Raw genomic sequence first — 27,727 nt, forward strand, 5'->3', positions numbered from 1 at the left:
TCTATATATAAAAAGGCGAGCACATCTATCCATCATTAACTCAGTACAAAATAACGAGTTCTTGTTTATTTACCACTTCAACATACCGAAAATTCCGCACCTCGGAAAAAGAGCTTTTAACCCGTCTCTAAAATACACTCCCGGAGCTTTATTTATAGAATGTAGGGAAGTGATGTTTGACACCTGTAAAATATTTGAGTTCCTCGGGGATTCCTTAGATATAGAACTCGCTGCGCTATGGGTTCGTCTAATTAAGAATATTGCCTTATTTACGAGCCGAAAAGGGAAAATTTATGAGTTCCCTGAAATAAAAACTGGAAGCTGAACAACATCCTCATGACGAGGACTCTTAACGATTACCTCATTTTTTTAAGGGAGAAAATGCAATTCATGTCGCAAATTATACAAGCTTAGTAGTCATAACTAGCTGGAGAGGATCCAACTGGTCTGGATGTATCCAACATAAAATAGCATCATTTCTTTTTTTAATATGTTTCTAAGCATCAAAATATTTGATTAGGAAATTAGCGAAAATCGGATCTCTGTATTGACATAGAACTTTACCCAATAAAACGTGTTTCAAGTAAACCATACTCGTTACGTAATCAGCCACGAATATTAAATTTAATAGTTACAAATTTGAACTGGATGTTTACGGTTCTTACAACTGAACGGGCGCCAATATTTACAGCACTTATATTATTTATTTATTTCTGGACATACACAACAAAACATGGCGAAATACCACGAATCCAGAGAAAAATTGACTTTAAAAATAGGGAATTATGTCGCGTGACTGCCTCGAGGCATTAAAATATTTCGTAAGAGGATTCATGCAGATGCCAACTAATTTCAATGGAGGAAATAAATCTGAAAAAGCTGAAAATTAATTACTGAAAATTCCATAGTAATTTTTTTAGTGTTGGGCCTTAAGAAATCTGTACAGAAAACTAAGATTTCGCTGAAAGTTTACGTTTTTAAAACGACTTCTGTGTCTCGATTGGGCCTAAAATAAAATTTATTGGAAAGTAGAAATATTAAATTTTCCACCGTTCGACCTCGTTTCATTAAATTAAGCGTATAAAATCAATTTTGGCTCGACTTGCTAATAAAACCGGGGGTTTCCACCCTCCCTATCGATAGGGGATGGTAACAGGTTGAAAATGATCCCCTACTATGTGTGTGAGAATCTAAAAATAGGTTAAAAGAACAGGTCGGTAGTGTGGATATAGAGCGGAGGGGACAAGTGCTTTGAGATGGATCTGCTTCTTAGCTGGGCAGGTCCCTTCTATTTTGCTTTATCATGTGCCACGAGGTTCTAGGAAGATGACGTAAGCAAAATATGATTTTCAGAAAGTTGCTTGATAAGGAGGAAAAAAGTGCGAAGAAAATCAAGTTGCTCCTTAACTTGATTTCAAACTTGATTGTACGTCAGGAGATGGAGATAAAATCTCAAATTGAATTGATATTTGAAGAACATCGAGGGAGAAATTCCTGAAAAATACGTTGGGTAAGACTTCTCAAAAAACTTGAAGAGAAAATATAGGGCGAAAAACGATAAGAAACATGAACAATAACGTGTCTTAATAGAGGACGGTAACAAAGGTCGAGAGATGCAACATTTTTGGAAAGTTTAATGAGTTCAAGGAACATCACGAAGAGAGATTGATGAGAGTATCCCAAAAGTGAAAAGATAAAGGCGGGGGTGGTAAGTTCGTTAAAAGCTAAAACACTGTTTGAATTAGTTTGCAATTGGTTTGACCTGAAAAATTGGTTTGTCTTTCTCTTTATCTTAATTTGATTGTTCCAAATTGGAAGGGAACAGCTGCCCTTTCGTGGTCCTCTCCCCTCTCTGCCTACATCTTTGCGAGAGAAGACACACCTTTTTTTCCTGTAAAAATAATACAGGAAATTTTGTACATTTTTCAGCCACATAAACTTCCATTTCCCGCCTCTGGTACTTTCAAATCTAATTTCTGATTTCTTCGTTTCTCGAAGAAAGTGACTCAGAACCCGGTCACACTCGCAACTCTCCCTTAGCAACACCACTTGCACCTCGTGTATGCAAATTAGGACTCCGATAAATGCCCCACTGGAACGACACACACATACGAAAAAGGGGCAAACTCGGAGCCAACCCCCGCACCGGCGCCCCCTTTCGACAACCCCACAATCATTTTCCGCTCGATATGGGGGTTGCCGGAGCCGGCTTTTCGCTCAGTGGTAAAGCGATGTTCGTAGTCCTAACCATGACGCAGGTTTCCTGCATTCGTTGTGCCATCAGTGAAGTTTTTTCCTGAATTTCCTCAAAATTGTAAGAAGCTCATATGCTGAGGTTGTCGAGAGATCAGAATGGTTACAGAAAATGCCCAGGTAAAAGTACTTAATTTCTGATTGCTTAATGTGTTGCGGTTGCTATGCGGCATTTTGATTATGACTTCGTTGAATGCGAAAAAAAAAATTGAAATTTTGGAAAACACTCATGTTAGCAGGAATATAACATTACTGCGGACCTCGTTGGCAGCGGTCCAAATGTGTTAAAGGAAACATCGTATTGGGAATAATATCCGGTTGAAACATAATTCGATGTTTGGTCCAGCATAGATTGTTTTGGTTTTGGATCAATTTATGGAGCTTGGAATAGTAATCCAGGATATTCGGGATCTAGCTGAAATTTTGCAAAGTAATCTGGGTCATTCAGCTGATTCAATTACCTGCATGATTAGCTAGTTTTGTGAGATCTTGTAAATAGATTCAGATTAGATACGAAAAAAAAATTAAAAATAAGGGATTTTTATCACTATTTATCAGTTTTAAAGGCGATTTACGATAATGACAAATTGCATAAACAAAGATGAGGTTGGGCCGAAAATTCCGATAGCCACAGGGTCTTCACCATTATGACGAAATTACGAAGCTACTGGTTTTGGAATATCCCGATATTCTAAGTTAGAAGCACCAGAAGTTTAATTTTTTCGGAATTTCGGTACTTAAAACCGCATAATCCTCTTTTTAAAATTTAGAGTCTAGTGGAGGTAAAGGACTTTTGATCCCATGGAGTATTATATTCTGCTTTGATGAAACGTTGTACTGCATGCTATCGAGATAATAATAAACGATCTTCATATCGATAAAGAAATTTGCGTATTTGAAACGCACCATCCCTGGATCCAGGGATAAATTTTATCTGCGATAGAGATTTTGGACTATCGATCCTCATTATTTGCCGAGTTAAATTCCCTAACCTAGACAATTTCTGGAACTACGAAAACTGAACTATCTTTAATATGTGGAAGCTTGAGATTTGGACTTTAAAAAACCCTTTTAACAATTCCAAAAGCTTAGGAATAATTTTTAAAATTTCGGGCATAAAAAAATAAAAAAGGTATGAAGTTCTCAAAAGTTCTTTGAAAATTCAACAAAAATAATTAACCAAAAAACAAAAATTTTGGAAAAAATGCCTGGTAACTCCCACAGACGTACAGGGAGTCTAGAATGTTGTTAATATCGGAAAAATTATTTTTGACACATTAACTATAGAATTAGAGCCCTGGAAAGTGTTGGGAATTCGAATCCTAAAACATTGTTAAAAATGATTAAAATAGATCTAAAACGTAGATTCAGAACCAAAAATTCCCTCAAGACCTGGTATGTTTCCTGTCGATACACGGTTGTCATAAATGGAAAATTAATAGTAAATAACTCAATCATATATCTTTCCCAACTACCAATGGTGAGTGATTTTCTGGTAATGTTATTCATCCCTTATTCATTCAATTATTTTTTCACGACTCAAATATGTTTATACACATAAGACTCATGACCTCACTTTTGTCGAAATAACTCTAAAAAAACTCGGCCAACGTAATTAGGCCACTGTAACTTAGATATTACATAACATAGTGACCGGAAACCCTTTACAACCCTCTCAGTTTACTTTTTCCCTACAAATTCGCAGCCGGTATCAATTTCGAGTATCACCTTGAACTTCTCCTGATTAAATATTCACTTGTGGTACTATCTAGGGGCCCCCGTTATCAATTTCAACTCTCTGCCAGACTGTCTCCTGCAATAAGATTTCCCAAATATATGTGTATGTAGGGCAGGGGCAAAAAGAAAGCAAAAGAAAAATGGGTGCTTTCAAAATTGAGTCCGTAGACGCGCCGTCGCGACGTTGTTATTGACCGGTGACGTCAGAAGGCGTCGGCGTCGATTCGACCATCCTTCTTACCCCTAAACGCCATCCGGGTGTATAGCTACAGGGTGCAACGCGCGTTTGGTCTTATTGTGTCGATTTTGAGGGCATCTTGCCAAAATACCGGTCCTATCTGTGATCTAATATTTAGGTTTTGGTTAGAATAGTGTTATACAGACTATATACGCACCGAAGAAGGGTGGTTTTCATATAGCGTTTTTTTTTATCGAGGGGAATTTTGAGGTGAAATGAGCCTGCTTTGAGCAGAAAAACCATGTTCTGGCGAGGATGAGTGGATGTTTTAAGCTTTTTCGAATGGTGAGTCCAAGTGATGTGAGTTTAGGGAATTAATAGCTACTTGTTGCGCAAAGTACTCGCAATTGTTTTTATGTAATGGAACACTAATCACTTCAGGATATATGGAGGGTTCAGCTCATCAGCTAATACGTGCCGGTAATAATTAACCCTGAGGTTGCGTGATGTTCGGTCGAAATTAATCTTCTTGTCATGCCAGAAATAAACCGATTAAGTAAACCCTTTTAGAAAAAAATCCTGTAATATCATCTAAACATAGATTTTATGCAGAGGGCTCAAAAGGACGGAAAGTTTAAATTGCTTCAAGAAACGTGAGGGGGAATATAAAATATTTTAAAAGTTGCCCTGTTTCTGAGACCGCACGCCCAAGATTGCAGGGTTAAATGGATTACCAATTTCGTCCTTCTTCTTTTTTTTTAAATTCTATTATTAGAATATTAATTTTAAGATCAGTTTACCAAGTTTTGATGGGATTGCTACAATGGTTCTTGAGGTAATAACTACCATCCATTTTGAACAAACACTGTAGGAATGTTTAAGATCTCAAATTAATTTTGAGGAATGGTGGTCCAAAAGGGGGGTGATATGTCTAATTATGATATAGAAAATCGCCCTACGCCACTGTCAAAGACATGAAATTCGGTGATTAAAACCGAGAATAAAAACAAATATGAATCATACTCAACGTCACATACCCTTCCAAAAATGTATACGTCATTTATGAGATTCTTTTGATAACTAGTCGGGGGGGACCCACCTTAATATAGCATGCACCCTATGCACTTGCTGCGGTGCAATGGGTCATTTAAAACCGCCATTGGTGTACTGAGTGCGAAATATTGAAACACGAGAAACACATGTTCGTATAATGAGGAGAAGAAGGTCTCTCCCCCACCTGCTTTCAAACCTTGGAGGAATGAATGTAGCTCGGACTTATTTTCGGTTCGAAAAATGTTGCAAAGCTCTCTGCGCGTCTTCTTAGCAGTTGAAGGTGCCTCCAATAATTGAGAAAAATTCAACTTAATAATCTACGCCACTGGCCGCGTCTATTATAAATTTCACCCCTCGCTGGGTGTTTCACCCCTAGGGAATTTCGTACAAGACAAGTGTGTTTGGGGTGAGCTTATTGTTGGGTCTTGTGTGTGTTGGGATGGATATGTTTGTGTATAGTATGGGGATGTTGATTAATTATGAAGTTCATGCAAAATATTCAGAATTAATATATTTTCCCCAACTGTGGAGAAGTGTCCACGACCATGAGGCTCTTGTTTTTGAGCTTCACCTCTTTTTTTAGAACTCTGTGTATACATTTTTTTGGGTAATATTGGAAAGTTTTTTTTTGGAATCAATGGTAATGGTCCCTTGGTGCCCCACACATGAAAAACAACTTCTGGATATTCAATTTCCAGAAGCTTCACATAGTGGAATTTCAAAGTTTTGTATTTCGGATATTGATGAACATAGTTTTAGATGGCGTTTGCTCAGGCTTTTAGAGTCTTTCAAACCGACTAATTTGACACATTTATCAAATTCCGTTGGTCAATAGATTTCTGAAATATCGATGGTTAAAATGTGGGAAATGTCAAAAAGTAGGTCCTTTAGACTTTTTGGGAAACACATCGCACGTAGCTTCTTTTTCTAAATGTGAACGATCCTGAATTTGCAGCGTCACAAAATTTGGTGTTTTGGTATTTTTATGCCCCTTCTGAGTCAGTTTCGCCTCACTCTGAGGAGATTTCGAAGCCTCTGATATTTGATATCTTCATTTTTTAATAGAAATTGTGCCTTCCATGAGAGAAGCTTACAACTGTCCGAAAATCGTCGCGTATAATTAAACCCGAAAGAGCCATGACAAATCTATTTACATTTTCATTTGTATCCTGTATGCACACTCTCAAAGGAGTATTTTCACATCACACAATATGTGCACTGTAACCGACAAAAACTACTTTAAAATGTTTAATTTCCTTGCAAACAGGTCACACTTCCCCAGTAGTCAGGTGACCAACCCATCAACTTCCCGACCGAACCCTCATATGTAGGGTTGACACCCTTAACGTGCAAAGCAATAAGGGTGGTCACGAAATAATATAAAACCGCTGCTAGTGCTCACGAACTCATTAATATGACCGGAATATAAATAGATATTGCCACATTAAGCACATTAACACTCACATCAAATTGCACAGCCTGAGCTCATCATTCAGCTCTAAATGACATAGTTTTTGATTATGTAACCGATTGATGAAATTCATGTGAATCACCCCGTGTTCGATATATGTAGTTCATCATTAGGTTTAATTATGTGGACCATTGACGTAGTTCTATTCCTGTGATGATCCTTTGACATTTCGTAAAAGAAATCTAGGAAGACATTTAAAGGTTCTATTCGTAGATTAAAGATTTGACGTTTTTTTCGTTTTTCAGTCTGACGGAAATACGTCTTTCCTGCGCGCAGCGCGAAACGGTCAACTCGACAAAGTCCTCGAACACTTGAAATCAAATATTGACATCAATGCTAGCAATAGCGTAAGTCCACTTTTACCTCACAAAGTAGGATTTTAAATATATTTATCATCCAGAATGGCTTAAACGCGCTTCACTTAGCTTCTAAAGACGGGCATTTAGAGATAGTGAAAGAGCTCCTCAAAAGGGGCGCTTTAGTGGATTCAGCCACTAAAAAAGGCAATACCGCCCTCCATATAGCATCCCTTGCGGGGCAAGAGGAAGTGGTCAAGCTTTTGGTGCAAAATGGGGCGTCGGTCAATGTGCAGAGCCAAAATGGTTTTACACCCCTCTACATGGCCGCCCAAGAGAACCACGATAATGTTGTTCGATACCTCTTGGCCAATGGGGCCAATCAGAGTTTGTCCACTGAGGTTCGTTAATAAGCATTTAAAATTTCTTTCTTTAAAAGTTTTTTTTAGGATGGCTTCACCCCCTTGGCGGTGGCAATGCAGCAAGGGCACGATAAGGTAGTGACGGTGCTTTTAGAAAATGACACAAGAGGGAAGGTCAGATTACCAGCTTTGCATATAGCAGCTAAAAAGGATGATGTCAAAGCAGCTAAGCTGCTTCTAGAGGTTACGTTTGCGGCCATAAAATTTAATTTCAGAGGAGAGACTTTTTGATTTTTTCTACAGAACGAACACAACCCTGACGTGACTTCGAAATCTGGCTTCACACCCCTTCACATAGCGTCGCACTATGGCAACCAACAAATAGCCAATCTCCTCATAGAGAAGGGGGCTGATGTGAACTATGCGGCAAAGCACAATATTACCCCTCTTCATGTGGCTGCAAAATGGGGTAGGTTTAATGAAGTTTCAATCTAAAGTTCGAATCTGAACTGCAAGATGAATGAAACATACCAAGTGAATTGTAGTACGTTTCTAATTTGAAATTGCTTCTGGGGCACTTTTGAAACAAGTGTTCTATGAGTTCTCGAGATACTAGAGTTTAAAATTCGAAAATAAAGAAAGTAAAAAAAGGTGCCCGCCCTCCTTGGAAATTTTCAACAAAGTTGGTAGTTTTTTAAAGCTCTGTTTAATGGAATGATATGGATGCTATATAAATCCAGCATATCTCACTTGAGGCGACTTTAAAGTTCATATAACACTCTTCAGTTCCTCAATGTATAGTTTAGGAATTTCAAATTTCATATTAAAATTTTGTTGCTACACTTCATTTCACCAGCATCTTTATACATAGTTACTTTTTTATTTCCAACAGGGAAAGCAAACATGGTGGCGATTTTACTGGAAAATGGGGCGACAATTGACGCCAAAACCAGGGACGGACTTACACCCCTGCATTGCGCAGCCCGTAGCGGGCACGAGCAGGTTGTTGACATGTTGTTGGAGAAAGGGGCACCCATCAGCTCCAAAACGAAGGTACTGATCAGGGGTGTAGACTTAACCGGTTTAATAATGTTGATGGGTAATGTCTAGAATGGGTTGGCTCCTCTACATATGGCAGCCCAAGGCGATCATGTCGATGCAGCTCGGATATTGCTTTACCATAGAGCTCCAGTAGATGAGGTGACTGTAGATTATCTGACTGCGCTCCATGTGGCTGCTCATTGCGGTCATGTAAGGGTAGCCAAGTTACTGTTGGATAGGTGAGTTTTACTTAATGGGGGTCTAAACGACCCACAAATTATTAGCAATTCATCCAAGTACTCCTGATATATTGACGATAATGGGAAACTATGCAGGGTGTTATTTAAGTGCATGGCTAAACTTTAAAGTGTGATTCTTTGAGTGACTTTTTTTAATATGTAACAATAAAATAAAGTTTGACACTTTATACCTAGAAAGCGAAGCATTCCCGGACCAATTGTATATAAACGTTTCGTCTTAGAATCACCCATAGAATCATCCCTTAAAGTTTGGCTCCGTGCTTAAGTAACACCCCGTAGTATAGCGGTCTACAACACATCTTAATTTTTCCCAGACAAGCCGATGCTAATGCCAGAGCGTTGAACGGCTTTACACCTCTTCACATAGCATGTAAGAAAAATCGGATAAAGGTGGTGGAGTTACTACTAAAACACGGTGCAAGTAAGGATCTATTAAAGTAATTTCTGGAAGTGTTTTATTTCATTGAAATACCTCCAGGCATAGGAGCCACGACAGAATCAGGCCTTACTCCTCTACATGTGGCCAGTTTTATGGGCTGCATGAACATAGTCATATATCTTCTCCAACATGATGCAAATCCAGATGCTCCGACGATTCGAGGAGAGACGCCATTGCATTTAGCTGCAAGAGCAAACCAGGTGGGAAAGCTTTTATAATTGCTGAGGAAGTATTTCACAAAAAAAATTACAGGAATTTATATTTTAATTACTTAATTAGAGAGGTGCGCATTCTAAACGTTATTTTAACGCGATTTCCAGATAAACTAGATGTTTAGCAATGTAACACTAATTTCTTCTAGACCGATATTATCCGAATTCTTCTCCGAAATGGAGCCCAAGTGGATGCCAGAGCTCGAGAACAACAAACTCCCCTCCACATAGCTTCGCGACTTGGCAACGTCGACATTGCTATGTTGCTTCTTCAACATGGAGCTAAAGTGGACAATGCCACCAAGGACATGTATACTGCCTTGCACATAGCGGCAAAAGAGGGACAAGAAGAGGTAAATGTTGGGAATAAGAGGGTGCGATGGGGGAGTCTGGTTGGTGTCTGGGAGGGCCGGAATAGGGAGTATTTGATTTAGGTTTGGGTAAATGATTATCAGTTATTTCTTATGTTTTGGTTGATCTCCGGGTTTGATCAAAAAGAAGCCCGTTCGATGCGAAATTGTATGATCTAAGAGAGAGACGTTTGAGACTGTTCGAAGCTAAGGTAATGGAGCAAGATAGTTACGCAATCCGTATAATGTTTGCAATCGCGCGTCCTTTGCCCATTTGACCAAGCTCGAGAGGTACATTAAATCTCATTTATGGTTTATCAAAAGTCATCTCTTAGCTCACCATAACAAAAAAGAGCAAAAATCCAATAATACATGTTATTACTGGATCTTTGATGATGTGAGTAAAACAGTAAAAATTTAGTCCTTTGATTCGGTTTCAATTCCGTAATATTCCTAAGGAACTCCTCCGCCAATAAAACAATAATAAATATCCATTTGACCCACTGGGGTTAATCTGAACCTGGTTATAGAAAGGTCACATTCCAAACCAATTAATGCTAGAAAACCACGAAAAAATGATAGATATGTTTTCGTTAAGCCTACTTAACCTTGTTGGGACTTAATTTTCAACGGTAAGAACCTGTAGATTTGTTCGATCATTCGTCATCCCAATACATCTTCCTGTAAAATATCTCGAGACAAGGTTATGTTATGCAACATCTATAGTTCGTACCTTTCTTGGATAGAATCATTCATAAATAATTGAAACGTTCGTTTTTGGGTTTAAGGTCGCGGTGATTCTAATCGACAACGGGGCAGCAATAAACGCGACTACGAAGAAGGGTTTCACGCCCTTGCACTTGGCTTCCAAATATGGCAACTTAAAAGTGGCCAAATTACTCTTGCAAAAGGAGGCCCCGGTAGATGCGCAGGGCAAGAATGGAGTCACACCTTTACATGTAGCCTCACATTATGACCATCAGTATGTGGCCCTGCTTCTCCTGGACAAGGGGGCTTCTCCACATGCTACAGGTTTGGTACCAAAATAGAATAACTTGAGATAACTTTATCGATTTTGTGGATTTCAGCGAAAAACGGTCACACCCCCCTCCATATCGCCGCCCGAAAGAACCAGATGGACATCGCTAATACCCTTCTAGAATATGGAACCCAACCCAACGCAGAATCTAAAGCAGGGTTCACACCGCTTCATTTGAGCGCTCAGGAGGGCCACGTGGACATGTCTTCCCTCCTCCTGGAGCACAAGGCCGATCCTAACCACGAGGCCAAGGTTAGTTAATCGAGTTTAAAACTTGGGGCAAAAGTGGTTTCTACCAAAATGACCTGATGCAGCCACGCCATAGTGAGAGATTACCCACTTTTACCGATATGATTTTTTATTCAGGATTGAAATTTCGAATTTGATTTCCTTTTTAACTTGAACTAACTCAACTAATTTCCAGAATGGGCTCGCGCCCCTACATCTGTGCGCCCAAGAAGACCGTGTTCCAGTGGCGGAGGTGCTGGTCAGGAATGGGGCACATGTGAACGCAGCTACCAAAGCCGGATACACGCCTTTGCACATAGCCTGCCATTACGGACAGACCAATATGGTAAAGTTCTTATTGAAGAACAAGGCAGAGGTGCAGAGTTCTACATCACTGGGATACACGCCTCTGCATCAGGCAGCGCAGCAGGGACATACGAATATTGTTAATATTTTACTGGAGAATAAGGCTGACCCTGATGCTCTCACAACGGTGAGTTTTGTCCTAGATAAGTCCGAACAGACCCAGAAGGAGAGTTTTCATTATGTTAGTTTGTATCTTTACGGTCCTCTCCCTACAGAACTCAACTACTCATGCTCAATGATTTGACGTTAATCTTCCTCTTTACTTCTCCAGAATGGACAAACTCCCCTCAATATCGCCCAGAAGCTGGGGTACATAACGGTAATCGAAACTCTGAAATTAGTGACTACCATTACGAACATCACCACGACCACCACCACCAACATCGAGGAGAAATACAAGGTGCAAGCACCGGAAGCTATGCAGGAAACTTTTATGTCGGATTCCGAGGAGGAAGGTGGTGAGTGTCATATTTTTGACAATATATGATAGTAGGTAGGTATACTATGTGGTTACTCAGTATATGTTTTCCTCATGGATATATACACACACGGAAAAAATCGGAATTAGAGGAGAGTATCTGGGCAGTAAGATTGTGTGAAGAAAATAGGTTACTGGCAACACTGTACTGACAAGCAGTTGTGCGAATGGCGTTGCCAAATTGAGCAAATTATCTGTTTTATAATGATTATTTTTATAACTAGTTTTAGTTAGTCGTTGAGGAAAATTTTTGTCCTAAAATTGTTTTCGAGGTTCAAAATGGAATTGAATAAATAAAAATTCAGCAAATTTCAGAACAAAGCTTTAGTTTTGAGGAGTCTAGATTTGAAAAAGAATTTTTCAGTGCCTTTTCTAGAGATCCTATGATATTCTCTTTGCCTTTTAAACTTCCTCCGTTACTACAGTTTTTGTGAGTTTTTGAGTTTGTCAAAAACGATTGTCTTTAAAATAATATTAAACGCAATTTAATGATTAGGCCTAGCATAAGAACGTAGAAGTCACGTCAATAGAACGTTCTTGTTTGGTGTAATTGGTGGGAGTATAGAAATGATAATCGCTTCATGTGAGCTAAATACCACGTCCCTTAACCTCCGTGTATCGGAATTTTTACTTTGGCCCAAGTGAAGCCCTTTAGTCCTCTATTTCTCAAAAAACATATGCTGAGTGGCAGATTTACTATTTATTTGGTCAGTGTGGTTTGAATGTTAGCGCATGACGAAACTGGTATTTTGTCGTTCGTTGCAAAGAGAAACACTTAGAAAAACTATAGTATAAACTGCAGCATACTTTTAATTAAAAAACTTTTTTTTTATAATAGTTTTGTACAGTTTTTAGCAGTTTAAATCTATATTTAGACTTCATCCAAATTAAAATTAGATACATTAAATCTCTAAGAAGTAATCCATTATGTATTTTTAAATTCGAAATAACTCCGTATTTATTTATCTTGCGTAGTATTAATTAGAGTAAAACGAAATTATCATTTTATTGCTTGTGACGTAAGAAAGAACGAGTAATTTAACACGTACATACAGCATGTGGTCCCAACCCAAGTGATTTCATTCATTTTCATGTATAAAACATCATTCATTTACCTGTATAAATGTTTCCAGGAAGGATTACTATACTACGAGCCTGTAAATAGTGTGTGATCAAAGGTTTTCCGAAAATTAAAATATGATACACTTTAGATGAAATGCAAAGTTCTATAATGACGAAACTCGTCTAGTTTACAATAATGATGCCATCGATTGCTAATGAGATAACTGTTAAAGGTTTTCTTAATGACTCATCTACCTACGCTCATTAGTAGTGTGCATTGGTGTTTATTAGGAATTAGGCCATGTACAAAGTGATTTTTTAGTTAGAAGAATTGTAGAATTTCTGGTAATTGTTTGCACTGGAAAAACGGATTATTTGAGGCTAATGAAAATACTAACAATTCAAATCCAGTATCCAGGAGATCCAATTGTTCAGTGACCCAAGAGATCCATAAAAACTCAAACGACACAAAAGAAACGAGAAAAAAGCAATCTGAGAATTAAAAATAAAAATTTCCCTCAAGAAAAGGGAAACCCCCCTCGGGGGGGCGAAAACGTTACTTAATATACGTATCGATATTTTCAGTAAATACGTAATTTCAGAATGAAATTTCCATCCCCTCTAGAGGGGATTTTTCCTCCAAGTGGAGATATTTATTTGGAATTCTCATGGGTTGCTGTTTTTCTCGTTTTTTTTGGAGCTCCATGAGTTTTTATGGAAATCCATGGCCAATCCATGGACTTTAGATTTTCCTAAACTTATTGCAATTATTAGGATTTCTTCAGAGCTGTCGTCTGAAGACAATTGCTTTGAAAATATTTGGAAATTTTGGTATTTCGATGTGTTTTCCTGTAATTTCGAGAATTTTCGAATATGTGCTAAAATTTTGAAAATTTCTTTCCAAACCTTTCTTGAATGTGCCACAAATTGTTTACAAATTTACAGTTTCAGAACCATCGACTCAAATTACTCGAAATTTATGAGATACGAGGACAGAATTGTCTGTTGATGGTTTGAATCTAACAGAAAAACTTCCGGAAATTGGCACCTTCCAATAACTTGGACCAACTGGACGTGGCAAACACTCCCAGGCCCTCCATTAAAAGCGGCCGCAGTTTTTGACTGGAAGGTGGTCACGTTCTTTTGACGATGCAGATGTGTTATGCACCAGTGCACTCGGACATATAAGGCGTCGTGTTGATGTCACTTCCCTCGATTTCGCTGCCATGGATTAGTGTCTCACTGCCTCATTTGCCAAAAGAGCTTTTCCGATTCTTTCCAAAAGTTTCATTGATACAACTCTTCTTATGAAGAATTTTTGGTTGCCTTGACCACTTGCCTGCCTCCTCCACCATTCCATCATAAGCTACTAGGTACCATTTGCTCGTTCGCCAATGTAAAGAGCCTTCAATTAAATCTCTCGAAGCTGGCACACATACACATACGCGCGTGAATCACCGCCAATTTATACCACCAGTTTTATAAATATTTATTCGCTAATAGTTTATACTGAGAACGCAACTTGAGAGTGGAAAACAATTTTCGAAAGGATTCATTTTGCGGGAAATTCGCGGACGAAACGAACGAAATTTCGAGCTCCTTTAACTCTGCGCGCGCGGTGTGTTTTTCGTTTGAGCTTTGCGCAGCTTTTTGTTTACAATAATAGTGGTTTTATTTACACGAAATTCACAGTGTATTCTTAAGGATATAGAGACATGGTAAAGCACAAGAAGTACAAGATCGTCAAAGTTGTTAAAAGTGGTAGGTATTAGGCAACTCGCCTTCACCTTAACCATCAAGATCATCATGATCTAATAATAAATTTTTTTGATTAGGCATTAAATTTTTCACATTCCTTCGCATCTACCTCAGTGACATCATCTGTTATTGTGCACAATTTATGCTTAATGGTTCCCCATTAACTTCGAGGTCAGGAATGTGGCGTTTTCAAAACAAACTTCGATTAAAGATTGACCATTCATCTTCGTGCCACACTGAGTGTTACACATATCGACGGCAGTCTTAACGATGAACTCGAGTACAAGAAACGTTGTCATAATGACTGTGCTTGTTATTTTGATGGGCCACAATAATTACCTAAGCGCTAGACATGCAAACACGTCCTTGATGGCTTTAATTTTGGGAACACGACATGATCGTGAGAACATGTTTTTATTGTCTGTTTTATGCCACACGAGTGCTATGAATGTGATAGCAGATAATGTAAAAATAATTGTCTTCACAAAAATCGAGAACGAAGAGCAAAAACGAGGACCAAAACAATCGTAGATCCTTGAGTGAGTAATGCCATAATTTATGATAATCACCCACCTACGCCACTGTTATTTACATAACGCACGTACGCTTTATTCATAAACACACAGAAGTCCCAAGAAATCGCACAACGAAGTCTTTGATAAGTGATAAGTTTACGGAGACGCAGAGTACTACTATAAACACGTGCTCTAACGCGGCTATTTATGCATAATGAATAATTGATTAATAATTGATTCATCTCTGCTGAAGTTGTTGGTGGAATGGAATGTTCATAATGACGATTCTGAATCGAATTGACAACTTAAAGATGTTTATATTCAAATGGACGTGAAACCAACAAACAATGCTCACGACTACATTGAAAATTATCGCAGGTTAAAGCAAAGTCGGATCTTTTAATTGTTGTTATACGGATCGTTAAGGATCTGCTGGAGGATGCTGAGAACAATAGTTTGAGAGCGTACGGAAAGTAGTTTATGTTTAATCGTCTTTTGAAAGCGTAAAACGCATTACCGAGAAGTGGTTTGAAAAGCACGATGGTATGAAGAATGACGGGGGAGAGGCTGAAAGCTGCTTTATTTTTTAAAAAATTGGGACAAATTGCGGATGTCTTTATTCGGGAGAAACACATTTATAAAGACATATCGAGAATATTTCAAGGGTCTGAAAGGTAGAGAAACGAGGGCCGCGGAGTCCAGGCCAGAGTGCAAAAGGACAATTTGCGATGGCCCGAAGAATGAAATCTTCACGAAACGTATGAAATGGGATTTGTGCGGAGAGCGAAATTAGAGTGACAGAGAAAAACAAAACTCGAAAAAAGGGACGTTTCATATATAAATAATACGAAAATTGAAAAATTCTACTTCAAGCTGATTTCAGGGTGATTAGGATATTGTGAAATTGGATTCCGAATTTATTACCAACTTCGAACATTCCATCACAATCGGAGGAAAGGTCTTAAGCTCAAGCAGCTTGAAATTGAGTGAACTGCTTTGAAATTTTAGTTTTTAAGTTAAATGTTGAAGAGAAAGCGTCCCTAAATCGTTTGTACGTGGCACAATTTCTCATCATCTTGAATTTTTTCTGTAACTTCGAAATAAATCCTTCTTTGACATATCACCATTGCGGAGATCTCTTCAGCAGTTTTGCGTATTAAAAATCAAACTTATGCCGAAACTCACTAAATATTTAATTAAATTGAACGCCGTCGTGCCGCCCACACACATCGCAACCGTTCATGTTTCCCTACCACAAGTGCTAAAATTTGTCCGATTCATTACCAGCTGTTACGAAACGAGTACTGTAAACATTTTACTGTTCCTCCTCCACCTTAAAGTACTCCCCGTATAGCGTTTTCAACGCTTTTAGCTATCACGAGGGGATATTATTAATCACCTTCAAATGGCGTGCTTGCCGTACTCTTGCGAAAACAAAATCCTCCAAGGCATGTCTCTGCAAGAGCAACGAATAATTCACGACCCTGTACGGGTAAAGGTATTTTTTCAAGCTTGTTTAGATTTATTTGTCCTCCTAACGGGCTTGATGCGAATAAAATATCTAATTTTAAATCTGACCTACCGAAGTAACGCTTAGAAAAATAATGTAAGCAGTGACATCATCAGTTCTTTCATGCAGATTCGAGTTAACTGGATAATGAGCGCTAAATTATAGATTCTCTTCCGAGGGTGTTCAGAATCTTCCACGCTTCAATTATGCCGCGATTTTAGGCTTATTATTCCTGTCTGTTTGTATTAACAATAAAAGACATTAGTATCAGTTACAGTCTTAAATGGTAAAATAACAACAATGAGAGTGGGTGTTTAAATTGACCTTCTAAGCATCACGTTCTTATAATAGAACTGAAATTCGTGTAGCGTTAACTATGATATCGAAAGATTTGTTTCCTAATTTTTGTCTTATATACCAAGGCTATTGTAATTTCGGCTCCTTTTTCATGACATCACTCATTAAATCCGAGCTAGATATTTATGAGTTCGCTGGCAATACTTTCCTTGCTAAGACCCCGACTTAAAACATGAAACGCAACTTTGTTGTACGTACCTCTTACTCCTTCCGTGCTTCTTAAGGGCGAAGTCCTCCTTAAACCCTAAAGGGGTGATAATGATACACGAATACTTTTTGATGCACACCTAAGGCTTTCTCATTAAGCTCTCTTTAGCTATCGAATTCCAAATCCAATATTAAGCGTCAGCCAGACCGAACGCCCTTTAATTTGCCTTCGCTCTTACACTCAACACTACCTTCATATAGGGGATGTTACAAGTTACTGTGAATCAAGCCTTCTCAGGTGATAGAGATTTTTACATGTGCGCTTTGCAGCTTTGTTTGTATTGCTTTACTAACCCGAAGTTGTACTAACCACATTACTAAAACTGTCCCTCAAACAGGGGAGGACATTGAGGGGTTCGGAGCTGCAGTACACGAACGGCACGTTTACCTCCCGTTTTACAATGGCGGCGCTTTGCTAACTCGTAAGTTTCCTGTTTTTGATATTTCTTGTTTTTTCGTGTTAATAAAGCGAAGAGACATAATTTTTAATTAGAGCATCCGAGAATGAATTGTTCAGGAATTCAAGTTCAAGTTACCGTCCAAGTTTTGATATGTTAGCCGGTTTTAGTGTAGTTTCGATGGGTGCAAACTATGGTCTACCATGCAGATATAGACTTAAAATATATTTATTTCACTCTCACGCATTGTCCATTACTAAACCCCAAAGAATTTCAGGCTCAAAAATATGATTATTAGTTAATCATCTAATCATACAGTTCATTTCGACCAACGCCTTTAATAAGGCACTTCATGCATGTAATCCAATTAACTTTTACGACGCTTATTATCACTATCCAACACATGTCGATTTTAGATGGTATTTAAGGCTGGGAAAACAAGCCGAAACGTATTAAAGGATTTTGCCCAACATTTGGCCATTGGGGTCTATTTTAATCCAATTATTTTAAGTCCGTTTGGAAGGTCTAAAGTTAGTACATAAATTTCTTTCAGGAGAAGACACGGCATTAGGAGACCAGACTTATCGATACCTAACGGCCGATGAAATGAAGTCTCTAGGGGATGATTCGCTGCCCATTGATGTCACTAGGGATGAGAGGATTGATTCCAATAAAATGTCTATTGACCACAACATGCTGCCCCCTCAGCACATTGAGGATTCCTTTAGTCCCGAACATGCGTCCAGCAACTATACTGAGTATATCATCAAGAAATATACTCCTGATAATATTGATATTAACAGACACCCCATACACATTGGGTAAGTTTCTCGAGCTTTAAACATTTCAGAAATTAACTCGATCTCTGACTATGCTTACCATAGGAAGCTGCATTGGAAGAAGTAAGTGTGCAGTTTCTTATAACGCTATTAAATCCCCCCCCCCTTTTTTTAAATATAAAACTCATTAAACAAATATTAGTAGTAAGTTTGAAGTCTGCTCTAACACAGTTCATAGGGCAATATCTTAGGCGGGTAATCCTGTAGTTACTTACAGAGAGCGATATCTACAGGATCTAAGAAAGATGATGCAATTTTGCTCAAAACTGCTGCCTGAAACATTTATTAAGGTCAATGTCCTCAAAAAACTTATATATATTTATTATATATAAATTTTTACATATACATATATTAATATCTAGAGAGACATGAACATGTAGCAAAAAACATGTTTTTCCCAAGATATTTGACTGTCAATAGCGTCTAAACAAGACACTTTTTGCAAATAATTTTTGAACCAGACCTTCTCGCATTGGCCCCAAAAACCTCATGATACCATGGATTTTCGAGATATCTTGTATTTTTCTTCAATTTATCTGATGCACGAGCCATGGTATCGGAAAACCCATGAAATTTCCAAGTAGGACAATCCTCGTTCACAATCTTATGAAGTTTCTATCTTTTTTCCAAAAATTATTTAGTTGCGAAATTCGAGCAAAGTTACATCCTTTTTTTACTGCCCTGTATTATACGTACACACCTAAAGTACCTTTCGCGAATCGATTGAGGGGAATTTTGGGGCTACAAAATTAATATTGAAATTCTGTTGGCGGACAATTAAGAAAGTTTTTCTTCAGCTTCCTAGTGTCCTTCCTAGTGGACGCTAGAGGGGGCGCAATGCGAGGATGCAGACATTCCGGAGTGAGGGTGATTGTGCCCCCCAGATCGGCAGGAAGCCCCACTAGAATAACATGCCGCTACGTGCGTCCTCAGAGGACGCCCCATCCTCCCCCTCTCATGGAGGGCGAGGCCTTGGCCAGCCGCGTTCTAGAACTAGGCCCCGTGGGGGCCAAGTTTCTAGGGCCGGTTGTGATCGAGGTGCCCCATTTCGCGGCCCTTAGGGGCAAAGAACGAGAAATTGTGATACTGCGCTCTGACAATGGGGAGGCGTGGAAGGAACACACCGTTGACGCTGCAGAGGACATTTTGAACGAAGTCCTCCACGAGAGCTTTGAAGCCGAAGGTTTACACCCCGACTAAATCTAATCTTGAGCACTTAATTATTATTTAAAAACTTCAGATTTGAACCAAATGGAAGACGTAGCGTCTGGAAGGATTACCAGGATAGTTACTCAGGATTTTCCGCAATACTTTGCTGTGGTGTCCAGAGTGCGACAGGAGGTGCACGCCATTGGTCCGGAAGGCGGAATGGTGTCCAGCACAGTGGTGCCTCAGGTGCAGGCCATTTTCCCCGAAGGGGCGCTTACCAAGAAGATCAAAGTTGGCCTACAGGTAAATTTGTTTAAGCCTAGAAAGGGAGTGCCGGTGGAAAGGTTAAGGAAAATTAGCGTTAACCATATACCTAAGAAGAAAAGGTGGTCTCTGATTTGGTAATTGTTGGATTTCTCAAAGAGAAAAGATATTTAATGTATTTTAATCAGTGAAGTAGAGTATTTTGATTACCAGGGTTCTTCGTTTAATTATTAATCTATTTTAAGAATGAATCATTCAAAACTTAGAAATCTGTGAAAATGAATCCATTAACAGGGGTCGAAAGAGGCGAAATAGTGGCAGATATCGCCGTTTCTTGACTTATTGTCCTAAAATGTTTAAAAATGGTTAATAGTCGGCTCTCATTTAGGGGTCGAGAATCTCTGAGGAACGAATGTCGAATTTCAAGAAAAATGATTACCTATTCGATATAATCTCGTTCTTAATAGCGGTGATATCGGAGAACCCTGTATACTCAAAAATCAACATTTTTAAGCACCGAAAATCGAAGACCATCAAGTTAAACTGTTTATTTCTGGAGCCAAATTACCATCAGTGTCTTCCAGTAATAAATATCTGTAAAATCGCTCCAAATATGTACCTAAATATGAAAATTTTGTGTTTATGAGGAGCTGAGAAGCGTTCAAAAGTACAAATGATATTTTTGTAGCTTTTCAGCTGCTCTATTTTAGAAAAAATGTTTAAAGATTTTGCCACTTTTTAGTATGGAATTTTGGAAATAAAATTGCTTTCGTTTCTTGTGGAAATAGCTGAAGTTTAAAAATAGATTAACAGTCTTGAGCCCACTGTAATACAGGGATTTCCAAAAAATTTTGTAAGTTAGATATATCATAAACAAATGTAGAGATAACTGGTTTGATATTATTCTCAATCATCTATTGTTCTATAAAATACCAAAGAATTATTATATAGTAGCCTCAAAGGATATTTTTGGTACCTACATAAGTGAAATGTTTTGATTATTAAAATCGTATAGACAATACATATTTTTGAATCTAGTTCGTCTAAGTCATGTGTTCAGGTTGTGTTACTTCTTGTTAATAAAAATCACATTGTTCGTGTTCATCATTTTCACCCGCTGAGCGAATTTCAACAAAATGTCATTAACACTGGTTTTCTTGCACTAACTGTATTTTTATGAGTGCCCAATAAACCATCATCAAAAACTAACGTTTTATTGATCTCTTCACTTATTTGACTGCAATAAAAGAAACAGTTTTAGACACAAGTTGACGATCACTATGAAAACTCTGTGTCCTTAAAATCTTGCTTTTATTGGAGTCAAATAGCAAACAAAGCACGGTTCATGCTTGTCCTTTTGGCTATAACACACAAGTTTTATTGGGCTCTCATAGCTCAATAATATTCTATTCAGCGCCTTTGCTCCATCCTCATACCATTTTTATGAGTTGCACATTTCCAAGGCTTTTTTATGTTTCTGGCTGTGAACCTTGCTTTGTGCTATGTCAACCTGCCTTCTCCTTCTTCCCTCATGTCCATTTTCTATAGCTTGCTCTCTCTTTTTTTTTCGGTAAGTAACACAAAAGCTTTAGTCACTAGACGTAGTTCTTAATTTATTTTTATGAGTCATTGATCAAGGAGGAGTTCATTAATTCCCGCCGATGACGTTCGGAGAGTGTATCAAAATATTTGACATTTTTTAGGCGCAACCAATAGATCCAGAACTGACAGCCAAATTACTAGGCCATGGCGTAGCTGTATCCCCAGTGGTCACAGTGGAGCCCCGAAGGAGGAAGTTCCACAAAGCTATAAGATTGAATATGCCCGCTCCTACCGCACACTCTCAAGGAATGATTAACCAGTACAGCGGGTCTGCACCAACTCTCAGGCTTCTCTGTTCCATTACCGGTGAGTTTTAGGCGATTTCGGTCGAGTTGGTTTATTGGAATCATAGATTTAGGTGATTTTGCCCGGTTCGAAACGCAGTATTATTGGTATTCTCACGGAAAAATCTTAAATGACATAAGAAAATGCCGATCAAGACCAGTTTGTGGACGGTCGCAATGGGAGGAGCGTGACGAAGTCCCTCGCGAATCAGTCAGAGCGATGCGTTTCGAAGCTAGTGCCGGACGTGAGGAGACTGGTCTTGATCCGTTCATGAGAATGTTTTCTTTCTAGTCTTAGCTTTTTCTCAGTTAGAACGCAAATTAATCAATCACGTGCAGGTTTCTAAAAGCAATCCATTAGAAACAAACTCCTTCCAAGAATTTCCAGACAATCGTAAAGAACCATTTTGATTGTCCTGCGTTTCCAACCAGTCAAGTTTGGTCATTGTCAACAGAACAACTAGAACGCAGTTATTCCATACAAACTACGATCATAATGTTATTTTTTCAACTATTATATTATTTCTTGTTTTCCCATATATCCCTCTTGATGTTGTGTTGTGCCCTCGTTTTCTTTCTCGTACAGTGTTTATGTTGTTAAGGGGTTGGCAAGCTTCTAGAGGCCACTTAGAGCTGTTTTTAAAGTTTATTAGTACTCATACCCCCTTACATAATAGATCATGGCCTTAGCGAGTAGTAGTAGCATATTGTAGCTAAAGACTATAAATCTTAGCGAATTTTGATCATTCTCTAGTAATTTCAATCTTTAGAATAGGGTAATTTTTGTGAGTTCTGTTGAGTTAAATTTGAAAAGTTTGCCAGCCTCGCGCTTATTGTTCCCTCATATTGACGTCATTGTGCGCCATTTTGAAGTAACTACTATGACGTTGGGTCGAGGGCAGTTGCAACCAGTTGCAGCTGCCCTCGACCACATCACAATTAATCATAGAAACCGAAGACTAATGCGCTATTATTTAACAATTTTCACGCGGGGTCCCATCAGGGGTGTTTCGGAAAAGATCTCTCAAAGGTAACTAACTAAGAATATTTTGGGCTGCCCCCTTAGTATGTATTATCTTTAATTATCATCATAATTTGTTCTGTTATGATTTACGTCTTTTTTGGATTATTAGGAATGCGAGAGATGGGCGTGCGCAGATTAATTGTTTTTACTCCCCCGTGTCTTTTCAAATTTTCAAAATTTATTATGTGTAATTCAATATGGTAAACAATCATAATGAACTGCACCGACCAAATTTAAATAATAGTGTATGAAAGCAATTAGCTGTGTATATTTATTTCCACTTGAGTTCTCCATCTAATTTATGCCTTTTAGTCGTTTTATTTTAAATTTATTAACAAAATCACGAAAACACGAATATATTGCAATTTTATTCACCTTAACATAGATTTGCTGCATACGTTATTCCTGTGTTTTGATTATTTATTTTCGTTTTTCAATCTCTTTGTGTCCGTCAGATCAGTCGATTGCGATTTTTCGAAAAAAGTACAATGACATGTCGGAATAAGTTAGTTGCCACGCGACTGGTCTTTTCTGAAACCGTTCGGAAGACTTGCTGCTTAGCTTTTTGTATTGCTTAATGGCACCCGCATTGCTTCAGTTTTATACTATTGTTACGATGTATTGTATTCTAGCTTAAGGTTTTTGGGTGAAAAATAGCGAAGAAGTGACTTTAAGGGCCAATTTCTCAGAGCGAATTTAGGTCAGGTAAGTAGAAAGTTCACTGATGAGATCTGAAGACGTGGGCGAAAGTGGGAAGTTGGAGACTGGGGCTTCAAACTTCTCTTTTGTGCTCTCAAATAACAAATATCTACAGGACGTTTTGAATTATGAGAACAAATGACAAAAATATTAAACCGTGTGAGTAGATTTTAAGATTTTTTCTTGCATTTTTGTTTCTAACAACAACCGCCACTCAGAATTTTTCAAAAATTTTGGAATTTTAGTTGAGCCGCTTCCACAATCTCCATAAGAACTAATTGCATTTGGGACGTTTAAGTCATAATCAGTGTTATTCAGTAACACATATAAGATGTATGAGTTGCGAAACCCAGTTTTGACATGTCATAGGGTAACTGTTACCTTCTAGAGATTCGGATTACCAGTTAACGGTTATTAACCTGGAAATGTCATCATTCTTTAGAGGTTTGCGGTGCATTTTCCAGGCTATTCTAGACCCCTTTGTATTGCAAATTTCATATGACATAAATATAAGTAGATGCAGTAGGGCCAGTAATTGTGCGGTGGGGAATGAAGCTTCCTCAAAGCTATGAGAACGTCGCGATTCTTCAATACAGTATTTATTAAACAAATTCGGGTACCTAAGAGCTAAGTATTTTGGTGTAGCTGAAATCTAACGTCACTCTCTCATGGCTAGTTCCACTTCTATCCATCAATTTATGGCCCCAAAATAGTGTGCGGTTTGTTGCTAAAATTGTTCTATCTCCAGCTATTGTTGTATCGCTTCCAGTTTATTTCTAACAATCCTTCAGGTGATCATAAAACGTAAAGTTTCGCCTAGCAGGACCCGAAGATTAATATAATTCGATAACGGTTACTTCTCATACGTGTGGCAATTAAGTTACTGAAATAGTTAATTATAGTTTTTTTATGTTCAGTACTTAATCAGTATCAATTTAAAAAGTAAGATTTAGAGACGTGAACACCAACCACTGATATGATATCTCAGTTGCGTGAGTGTGCTTAGAGAGGCTCAAACATCATATTAAATCAATAGAATCTTTCCCCACTTTTAACAGGAACTGTTACGTCCTGGAACAATTTCTGTAGCGACTTTCACATTTTCACTACTTGTACTGTACATATATATTGTATAAAACGAAGGTCCATAGCCTTGTTTTTCATATATGATTTTAGTTAAGCACGTAAGATGTTCGTAACAGTTACATGAATGAGCCTATCCTTTTACTACTGGGATTTCACAGTTACCAACTATGAATATGACAATATGCCAAGTGGTACAGTCTCGAAAAACTTGTAGTAACTGTTACTCTTCATTATTTTATACAACTGCTACATTTTCGCCGCTTAAATGTAACTTCTGACAAAATACTGCTATAGTAGGTTTAACTCTATGTGCTCGCTCTGGGAAAAATTTTCGGAGGCCAACCAGTTACTTTAGTAATCGTTATCGCTGGAACCATTACATTATTTACAAGGATAAATAAAGGAATGAACAGATACCACAACTTCCTCAATATATGAGTGGACTAATTCTCAGCTGCAAGAGAGTTAGTAAGAGAAGGAGAAACAAGATATTTGAAGACATTCTTAAGAGAAAAGAGGAAAGTAATTTCTAGTGCCTCTTCCTCTCAAGATTATTTTCTAGCAGTTTATTCTCGTAGAAGGGGCGAAAACATCGTGTTGAAGTTTATATCAGAGTTGTATCCTATGACTACCTGTGAAAGCTATTTTATGATGACGCTTACTTAGTGATATACTAGTAGGCATGTAACATGTAGGCCAAAAGTCACTTTAAAATTCAAACTTTTTCTATGCTTTTCCAAAAAATAGTGGACTAGAACAGTGACCTCCGCTTCTTATGCATGCATTGTTGTTAAAATCAATGTTTATGGCTTCGGTCTGACTCAAGCATTTTCGTAGATCCTTCAACTATTTATTATTCCTCCTATAACACCCAATAAAATGTACATTTATGCTGAGTAATTTTGTTTTTCAACATTGAACATGTTTCAAAGAATCAAAAATAATGAACACACATACAAAACCCCTCGTTTTTGATTTTTTCCCATCAAACTGCACCCCACAGACCAGTTTTCATCACGAGATTAATTCCTCCCTCCAGGTGGAACCACACGTGCTCAATGGGAGGACGTTACCGGGTCCACACCTCTAACCTTCGTCAATGACGTAGTGTCTTTTACCACCACTGTTTCTGCCAGATTTTGGCTGATGGACTGCAGAAACATCGGCGATGCCACAAAAATGGCTACCGAACTCTACAAGTAAATTTATGAATAGATCTTAAGACCACAACACCGCATTGCATTCTCCTTTAGGGAGGCCATCCATGTGCCATTCATGGCAAAATTCGTGGTGTTCGCCAAAAGGATCGACCCAATGGAGGCGAGATTGCGGGTGTTCTGCATGACAGATGACAAGGAAGATAAAACTCTGGAGCACCAGGAGCACTTCACGGAAGTGGCCAAAAGCAGGGATGTGGAGGTTTTGGAGGGAAAATGCCAGTTTATCGAGTTCGCAGGCAATTTGGTGCCCATAACTAAGAGTGGGGAGCACCTGCAATTCTCCTTTAGAGCTTTTAGGGAGAACAGGCTCCCGTTTTCGGTTAGGGTCAAGGACCAACATGCTGAGGCTGTGGGAAGATGTTTGTTTATGAGGGAACCCAAGGTAAGTTACTTGGGCAACGTTTACCTATTATTTCGAAAGCCATAAAAACAATTTTGTTTTAAAAAAGACTTGGAGAAGGTGCCAGTAATTTTTCTACATTTCCTATTTTTCTTCTACCTTAGATACCTAAAGGCGAGCAACCCCAGCAGCCCATTTGCATCTTAAATATCGTCCTTCCAGACGACATAGTCACAGACACCATATCTCTAACCGACTCAGAATCGGGTAAGAGACACATGTATCTCTCAGAATTCCAGGACTATTACAAGCCTGATCCTCGATTGGCAGATATGAGCAACCTCCTTGGGGAAGATTGGGTCGAATTGGCCCATCAATTAGGTAGTTATGTTTTTTTCTCCTGCATTTTCAGCATTTCAACTAAAAATAATCTCTTTAGGTCTGACCTCGTCAGAAATAAATGTGATAAAGTCTGAATACCCTGAAAGCATTGCCAAACAAGCTCAATCAATGCTGAGAATGTGGCTGTCGCAATCTGGAAACAAGGCCCAGACCAACACTCTCGAAAACGCCCTTAAACGAATAGGGAGGGAAGATATTATACCGCAGTGCCTCAATGTGGAACAGCCCAGTTTTGCTAGAATTAAAGAAGAGGAAATTGGTTATCGGTTGAGGAGGAAGGAAGAGGAGGAAAGAAGGAAGATAATTGACCATTACGACAAGTACTCAGCCGAAGAAAAAGCAGTGAAATCTGAGTCAGAAGAGGAAGACAACTTTGACAGGACAGTCACAGAGCGACGGGAACAGATCGAAAAGCGCCTGTCTGCCGAAAGAGCTATTCCGGCGTCTGCGCAAAGACGCGAAATTGTGCAGGAAATTAGCGACATAAAACGGCAAAGTTTAGTTGAAGACAAAATTGCCGAAGTCATGCAGAAGGTACCAAGAAACCTCTTAATTTCATTTAAATAATGCCTTTTTTTCATCAAGGGGGACACGGATGTGAAAATTCCAGCGCAGCCGCAATACATTTCGGAAACCATAGAGATAAAAACCACACTACCATCTGACTCTAGGGTGACCGGAAACTTGCCACCTACAGTGGTAGAAACCCATAAAATTGTAGAAGAGACTGCGACACAGATACGATCTGGTGAAGACGCCAGGTTCGTTGAGGAGGTGAGCTCGAGGTTCGATGGCCCAAGAGTGAAAATCGAGCAACGAGTCTCGTCGACTGAAGGTGAGTTAATTTGTAAATCTCGTGAATTAACTTTTTGATTTTGTCATCTATACTGTCCCTATATAGCTTAATTCAGGCACGTATACAGTGAAATGAAAATTAAAAACCTTGAAAATGTGAGTTCAATAGAGTCCCTCTACATGAAACCGCAGTTGTTTCAATATCAAAACACTTTTACTGTCCGATTTGATGAATTGCGAGGTTCTTTTATTAGGATCGATATTGGTATTTTTTCTCTTAATAAAGAGTTTTTTAAAGTGAAAAAATCGTGAAAATTCATCGTATTGAAAATATCTGTTCACATATCTCGGACACTGGAAGAGACTGCGCAATCGTATTTTTTTTGTTTCGCTTCTTCTCATTAGACCTTATAGTAGCAGATGCCTGGATTAAAAAAACTCCCAAATTTCCAT

General features: G+C 38.5%; 3 protein-coding genes across 3 annotated transcripts in view; 2 read left to right on the forward strand and 1 right to left on the reverse strand.

Moving 5' to 3' along the window:
• The window catches only part of LOC136344397 (uncharacterized), a 27,379-nt gene extending 16,157 nt beyond the window's left edge, over positions 1-11,222 (reverse strand). The window contains exon 1 of the mRNA XM_066291815.1: positions 11,101-11,222. The gene's annotated coding sequence lies outside the window, so the exon portion shown is untranslated. The remainder of the gene's footprint in view (positions 1-11,100) is intronic.
• Positions 2,219-21,027, forward strand: LOC136344398 (ankyrin-3-like). The gene is made up of 18 exons (XM_066291816.1): positions 2,219-2,373; positions 6,938-7,039; positions 7,093-7,389; positions 7,438-7,593; positions 7,654-7,819; positions 8,243-8,403; positions 8,461-8,630; positions 8,966-9,072; positions 9,130-9,290; positions 9,452-9,655; positions 10,441-10,684; positions 10,741-10,943; positions 11,116-11,412; positions 11,557-11,743; positions 18,124-18,391; positions 18,455-18,472; positions 19,207-19,592; positions 19,650-21,027. The coding sequence occupies exons 1-18, from the start codon at positions 2,353-2,355 to the stop codon at positions 19,961-19,963; spliced, it is 3,462 nt and encodes a 1,153-aa protein (XP_066147913.1). The 5' UTR covers positions 2,219-2,352; the 3' UTR covers positions 19,964-21,027.
• Positions 21,028-21,353: 326 nt separating this feature from the next.
• Positions 21,354-27,727, forward strand: part of LOC136344530 (ankyrin-2-like) — a 51,753-nt gene continuing 45,379 nt past the window's right edge. The window contains exons 1-9 of the mRNA XM_066292072.1: positions 21,354-21,392; positions 21,526-21,730; positions 21,777-21,953; positions 22,001-22,102; positions 25,557-25,716; positions 25,771-26,119; positions 26,242-26,458; positions 26,517-27,013; positions 27,065-27,314. Coding sequence (XP_066148169.1) covers positions 21,354-21,392; positions 21,526-21,730; positions 21,777-21,953; positions 22,001-22,102; positions 25,557-25,716; positions 25,771-26,119; positions 26,242-26,458; positions 26,517-27,013; positions 27,065-27,314 — 1,996 coding nt within the window. The remainder of the gene's footprint in view (positions 21,393-21,525; positions 21,731-21,776; positions 21,954-22,000; positions 22,103-25,556; positions 25,717-25,770; positions 26,120-26,241; positions 26,459-26,516; positions 27,014-27,064; positions 27,315-27,727) is intronic.

The sequence above is a fragment of the Euwallacea fornicatus genome, chromosome 17, assembly GCF_040115645.1.
Source record: "Euwallacea fornicatus isolate EFF26 chromosome 17, ASM4011564v1, whole genome shotgun sequence".
In the NCBI taxonomy this organism is placed as follows: domain Eukaryota; kingdom Metazoa; phylum Arthropoda; class Insecta; order Coleoptera; family Curculionidae; genus Euwallacea; species Euwallacea fornicatus.